The sequence below is a fragment of the Equus caballus genome, chromosome 12, assembly GCF_041296265.1.
Source record: "Equus caballus isolate H_3958 breed thoroughbred chromosome 12, TB-T2T, whole genome shotgun sequence".
NCBI classification, from domain to species: domain Eukaryota; kingdom Metazoa; phylum Chordata; class Mammalia; order Perissodactyla; family Equidae; genus Equus; species Equus caballus.
In genome coordinates, this window is record NC_091695.1 from 31,298,305 (window position 1) to 31,305,135 (window position 6,831).

General features: G+C 39.6%; 1 protein-coding gene across 1 annotated transcript; it reads left to right on the forward strand.

The window, feature by feature from the left end:
- The first annotated feature begins 3,930 nt into the window (after window positions 1-3,930).
- Window positions 3,931-4,866, forward strand: LOC138916853 (olfactory receptor 4D11-like). Its single transcript, XM_070230456.1, has one exon. The coding sequence runs from the start codon at window positions 3,931-3,933 to the stop codon at window positions 4,864-4,866; it is 936 nt and encodes a 311-aa protein (XP_070086557.1).
- The last annotated feature ends 1,965 nt before the right edge of the window (window positions 4,867-6,831 follow it).

A 6,831-nucleotide genomic window follows, 5' to 3' on the forward strand; every position in this document is an offset into this window, starting at 1 on the left:
AGCTATCCAGTCTCAGATGGCATAAATTCCAGCTTGGATACTGAAGGATTTGGGTAAGAACATTGAACTGTCAGAGTGTGAGACATTGTGGATTATACATGGATAGGATGTGCATGAAAATGTACCTAGTGTATAAGATATTGCAAAAATAGCTGACAATTTTAGTAACGGAAAACAAAGAAGTAGATTTTAAATACTGGAAAAGGAGGAATGTCTCCTTAAGAAGAAGGAGCCACAGAGATGGAGTCAGCATGGTAAAAGAGAAAGCAGCTCGTATTTGATGGAACAATTGAGTTGCATATAAGGAGCAGATTTTATTCTAGCTTAGGGTTTGTCCATGGGATCATGGAGCCTCTTTCCACAACATTGGTGCTTCCTTAAAAAACATAATCTTAACCTCAAATTATCTTAAAAACTGTGGAGGTTTCAAAGGCAACCCTATTTCCATACACTGCCCATGACTCACTGGGTCTCTTTAGCCTTTGATCCAGAGCCTGTCTTATTCCTGAACCCAATGACCCAGAGCTGAAGGCTCAAGTCCACTTGGTTAATTCATGCAAGTTTATGGAAACAAAAATAGTTAAGTTGGTTCAAAGAGAAGTTGTACTTCTATTGAATCGCATTTTATTGCTATTCAATAGAATATTCTACATATGTCTTCATAAATAACCCTCATGATAGGCAGGTCAGATTCTGTTTTCAGGAAAAAGGGAAAGGAATCAAGTTAATTGAATGTCCACTCTGATCTTGGTACTTTACAAACATGATCATAGTTACTCCTTATGCCACCCATTGAAGTAAGTGGTATGCTTCCCAGTTTGCAGAGGAATAAATTGAAGGAAAATAAAGAACTTGCTCCATGTAACAAATGAGGAAGAGGCAAAATTCCAACCCAAATTTGCCCTACCTGAAAACTCTTAACATTGCCCTACACCACATCACATTAGATTGCCCTCACATTTTACAACTGAGGATCCAAGGAACAGAGAGGCAATGTGACTTTCTCAAGGTCACAGAGGTGTTTTATAGCCTGGATCAGAAAACAAATCTCTATCTGGCATCCCTCAGGCCATGTCAAAGATGTTAACAAAAGAGTTTCTTAGCCTGTGTTCGTCAAGATCCTTCTCCCTCGCTCACATTCCAATGCCAATGCTTATAAGTAATGATGTGCACTTACCAGCTAGATTTATAAATTTAAGAAACATTTATTGAGGGCCTGGCCCTGTGGCCGAGTGGTTAAGTTCATGCAATCTGCTTGGGCAGTCCAGGGTTTTGCCGGTTCAGAGCCAGGGCATGGACATGGCACCCCTCAGGCCACGGTGAGGCAGCATCCCACACAGCACAACCAGAGGCACTCACAACTGAAATATACAACTATGTACTTGGGGGCTTTGGGGAAAAGAAGGGAAAAAAAGAAAATTGGCAACAGATGTTAGCTCAGGTGTCAATCTTTAAAAAAGCAACAAAACATTTATTGAGCACCTAACGCATGCCCCATACTAAGTGAAGATTTGATGATATTAGGATGGATGAAATACTCAGCAGACAGGATGAACTTGAGGTATAATAGGGAAATTATAGCGTGCTAAGGGAAAAGAGACATATAATTAGAAGAAACTGTTAAAAATACCAGAAGAGAAGTCAATGCAGGGAATGAGTCACAAAGGGGTGTCAGGGAAGTTTTCACAGAAGAGGAGTCTCTGGACCCGAGCGTCGAAAGGTCAGTGTTTGTGAAGACGGATAGATGGGAGATTCTGAGAGTAGGGAGGATACGGTAGGTAGAGGGAGCAACAGGATCACAGATCCAAAGGCATAAGAATGTGTATAACATTTAAACACCTGAAACAGAATCAAAGGAAACAGGGCACTAGATAATATCGAAGATGGAGGGAAGTCTTAGATGCTATAAGAAAAGTTTAATCTTTATTCTATAAGCAATAGGGAACTACTAGAAATTTTCCAGCAAGGGAATAAATGGTCTCATTTATGACTTGTGAAGATATTTCTGCAAACAACAGAGAGGATGAATTAGAGAAAACTACACCGAAGAAAAGGAGACCAGTTACAGAACTCCTGCAACAATCTGAGGAGAAGTGATAAAGGTTTAAGTGAGGATGAGGAGAATGGGACAAATTGAGAGAAGTGAAAAAAGTAGTACCCTCAGGAGAGTTTTAACAGTGCCCAGGTCTCTTGCATGTGGGTGGCTCAATATAAGTCTTTTGGATAAAACATACTGCCTATCAGTACATGCTGTGGAGGTAAGTGTGTCCTCAGAGACTGAATAAACTGGGAAAACAAGACAAGTCATCAAATTCTCCAGAGCAAATGAGAGGCAACATGTGTTTTGGGCTTATTTATCCACATAGTTTTTCAAGACTCTTACCTTCCCAAAGTTTGTTTTTACACAGACCAATCATGATGCTTCCCAGTTGGGCACTGATCTGGACAGTGACCATCTATCAATAAGGTAATGCCAGGTGATTCAGGCAGATGCTTAGGCTGAGGATGGCTTTTACCTATAACTCTGAGTTAACTTTGTGACCACTGCCACCATCATAAATCTTCTTATAAATTATTGAAATGACATGGGCTGAATGTCAAAGTCTAACTCCATCACTAGCTTCCTGCGTGATCTTATACTTGTCACTTGGGCCTCTTAAGAACTTTATTTTTCCTTAATTGATCTTCAAACAACCAAGGGTTGCTTACTCCTGACTCATACGGGAAAAATACAAGGAAATAAAAATCCTCTAAGTTGGATCTGCCCCTTCCTCCTCAGCCACGACTCTATGGTAAGAGAACATACCAACCCTCAGGGATGGGAACAACCATTGCTTCCATCTTGTGTTTATTTTACTCCATCAGAAAGTGAAAATCGCAAGCTCACTAGAAACTGTTTATCTTTTATAGGAAGGGCACAGGAGGAAATTCACATTTACCTGTACTGCCTACATTTCTGTGGTAACCTTGAATTTCATGCTCGTTCTCTATGTATGCATGTCTGGACCTTTGTGAACATAATCATCTCCATCACCATCTTTGTCAACTTCTTTGTGTTAAATTCATCATTTACCCTTGACCTCTTAGTATCTATGAAATGAAATAAAACATTGAAGAGAAGATGTCATTTCTGAAAGGTCTAAAATTCCATTGATGGAAAGAGGAAATTGAGGAGCTAATAAAACTCACCACTGAAAGTTCTGTAGAGTGTTCCTTACACAAATTATTCATGGATTTATATATTTTGAAACTGGCAGGCAGTGTGGTATAATGGAAAGATCCTAGAACTAAGAGACAGAAGAAAACTGTTACTTTTTCTCTGCCACTGGTTTTCTGAATTACTTTGGAAAATTGGCTTATACTTATTGATTTCAGTTTTGGTATTATTAAAGTGGGAATAACAGCTTTCTCCCTAAACTCAGAGGGATATTAGGAAATTTTATTGTAATTAAGTGTGCAGTAGCTTTTAAAACAATAATATGCTGTTCAAATTGACCCATATCATCTTGTTACTGAAAGGCATTTGAGGGTTGATTTATTCCAATGGCTTTTAAGCCATAGAAACAAAGTGAAACTTGAATAAAATCAGAGCTGCTCTGATTCACGAAGATGTAGGGAACCCATAATTCCTTCCATAAAGCCTTCCTTAGATCTCTTCCTCAGCAACTTCTAGGGGTGAACTTTAAAAGATCACAAAGTCCCCAATCAAGTACGGTAGGAAAGCAAATGATCTAGCTCAAAACTCAACTTGTACTAATGAGGGAACTGAAGCAAGTAGAACTGAGTGATTTCCCTGGTAACACAGCTAGTTCATGAAGAATAAGATATATTTATGTATGTTCATTTTCTGTATGAGGTAAAACTTTGATTTCATTACCTAAGTAATATTATTTCTTTCCAAGCTGTACTTGGAGGAGGAAATATCATCCAATGGCCCTGAGAAATCATACCAGGGTGTCTGAATTCATTTTTTGTGGCCTTACCCAGTCTCAAGAGTTAAGCTTGCTCTTATTTTCATTTTTAGCTGTGATTTATGTAACAACTGTGTTAGCAAATGTTGCCATCATGGTCACTGTGACCTGTGAGCCTCGCCTTCACACCCCCATGTACTTCCTGCTCCGCAATCTCTCTGTCTTGGACATCTGCTTCTCCTCCATCACTGCTCCGAAGGTCCTAGCTGACCTTCTTTCAAGGAGAAAGACCATCTCCTTCAACGGTTGCATCACACAGATGTTTTTCTTCCACCTCCTCGGTGGAGCAGACATTTTTTCTCTCTCTGTGATGGCCTTTGATCGCTACATGGCCATCTCCAAGCCCCTGCACTATGTGACCATCATGAGTAGGGGGAGATGCACTGCCCTCATTGTGGCTTCCTGGATGGGGGGCTTTGTCCACTCCATTGTGCAGATCTCCCTTTTGCCACCCCTCCCCTTCTGTGGACCTAATGTTGTTGATGGCTTCTATTGTGATGTCCCGCAGGTGCTCAAACTCGCCTGCACTGACACCTTTGTCATTGAGCTTTTAATGATTTCCAACAATGGCCTGGTCACTACCCTGTGGTTTGTCCTTCTTCTTGTGTCATACACAGTGATCTTGATGATGCTGAGAACTCAAACTGGAGAAGGCAGGAAGAAAGCCATCTGTACCTGCACAGCCCACATCACTGTGGTGACACTGCACTTTGTGCCCTGCATCTATGTCTATGCCCGGCCCTTCACTGCCCTCCCCATGGACAGAGCTGTCTCCATCACCTTCACTGTCATCATCCCTGTTCTGAACCCCATGATTTACACCCTGAGGAACCAAGAGATGAAGTCATCCATGAGAAGACTGAAGAGAAGAATCATGCTTTCTGAAAGGGGATAGCCTGATTACAGATTGTGGATCAAGCTGCAAGAATATAATTGAGATATTTTCTTAAAATATTAGCTGTCACATATTGTCATGCCTCAACCATAAATAGACGAGTATAGCAAGATGGCACAGGCACAAAGGATCAGCTACCTGGCACAACGATATTGAGAAGGAACACCAGCAAGAAATTAAGCAGATAGAACATAGTCCTTAAAGAGCAATTGACAGCAAGCAGGGCACAAACGTGAAATACTGTAGAAGTTCTTGGTGTCCAGGCAATGGGATGAAAGATAGGACTGTGGTGTCCAGACATGCAGTAGGCAACAGGGACACAACCATTCAGTATGTGTAGAGACTTAGTTTTAAGGATCTTCATTGTCTTTCACTCCCTGTGACTTCCTAACAGTTGGATGTGACCTAGAACTTATACAGTCTTATTTTTAAAGCTCCAATGTATGCCTACAGCAAGGGTAAGAATCTGGAACTACCTGTCTAACTGTTCATACTATTGCCTCAGACATAAGTTAGTTTGACTAGTTGAAAAAGGAAAAGCTGTATCTAAGGCAATAAATATTTTTTTCCTATGTGCACTTCTTTGTCATTTCCCTTACCACAGTGCATTAAAGAGCTCCAGAGAACTTAGCAGATCTAATTCTCCATTATATTCGCAGTGTCTAGAAAAGTGCCTGACCTGTAAGAAGCTATTAGTGTTTGTTCATTGAATTTGTGGCATGGAAGGAAAGGAATTTATATAAGAGTATGACATCAGTTCTACTTAATCATGGTTTTTAGAATTTATTTATTTATTTTTATTGAAGTAACATTGGATTATAACATTATAAAACTTTCAGGTGTACATTAAAATATATTTCAAATTCTGTGTAGATTACATCATGTTCACCACCCAAAGACTAATTACGATCCGTCACCACACATGTGTGCCTAATCACCCCTTTTGCCCTCCTCCCTTCCCACTTCCCCTCTGGTAACCAGAAATCCAGTCTCTGTTGTTATCTTTTTGTTTGTCCTTTCTTTTAATCTTCTACTTAAGAGTGAGATCATAGAGTATTTTACTTTCTCTGTCTGACTTATTTCACTCAGCATAATACCTTCAAGGTCCATCCATGTTGTCACAAATGGCCAGATTTCAACATTTCTTATGACTGAGTAGTATTCCATTGTGTATATATACTACATCTTCTTTATCCATTTGTCCCTTGATCAGGACCTAGGTTGCTTCCAAGTCTTGGCTGTTGTGAATCGTGCTGCAATGAACATAGGGGTGCATGTATCTTTATGAATTTGTGTTTTCAAGTTCTTTGGATAAAGACTCAGCAGTGGAATAGCTGGATCATATGGTAGATCCATTCTTAATTTTCTGATTTCATAATTTTCTGAAACTCCATACTGTTTTCCATGGCAGCTGCACCAGTTTACACTTCCACCAGGAGTGTACAAGGGTTCCCTTCTCTCCGCATCCTCCCCAACATTTGCTGTTTCCTGTCTTGTTAATTATAGTCATTCTGACCAGAGTGAGGTCATATCTCATTGCAATTTGATTTATTTTTCTCTGATAGTTAATAATGTTGAACATCTTTGCCTGTGCCTGTTGGCCATTCATATGTTTTCTTTGGAGAAATCTCTGTTCAGATCTTTTGTCCATTTTTTAATTGGGTTGTTAGTTTTTTTATTGTTGAGATTTATGAGTTCCTTCTATATTTTGGGTATTAACACCTTATATAGGGTTTGCAAATATCTTCTCCCAATTTCTAGGTTGTCTTTTCATTTTATTGATGGTTTCTGTTGCTGTGCAGAAGCTTTTTAGTTTGATGTCATCCTGTAGGTTTATTGTTTTACTATTGTTTATCTTGCCTGGTCAGACATGGTATTTGAAAGACTGCTGGAAAGACCGATGTCAAAGAGGGTACTGAGTATATTTTCTTCTAGAAGTTTCATGTTTTCAGTTCTCACATTCAA

What these genes read in the sequence shown, in the direction of transcription:
- LOC138916853 (XM_070230456.1), top strand. Translation starts at nt 3,931, where the DNA reads ATGGCCCTGAGAAATCATACCAGGGTGTCTGAATTCATTTTTTGTGGC.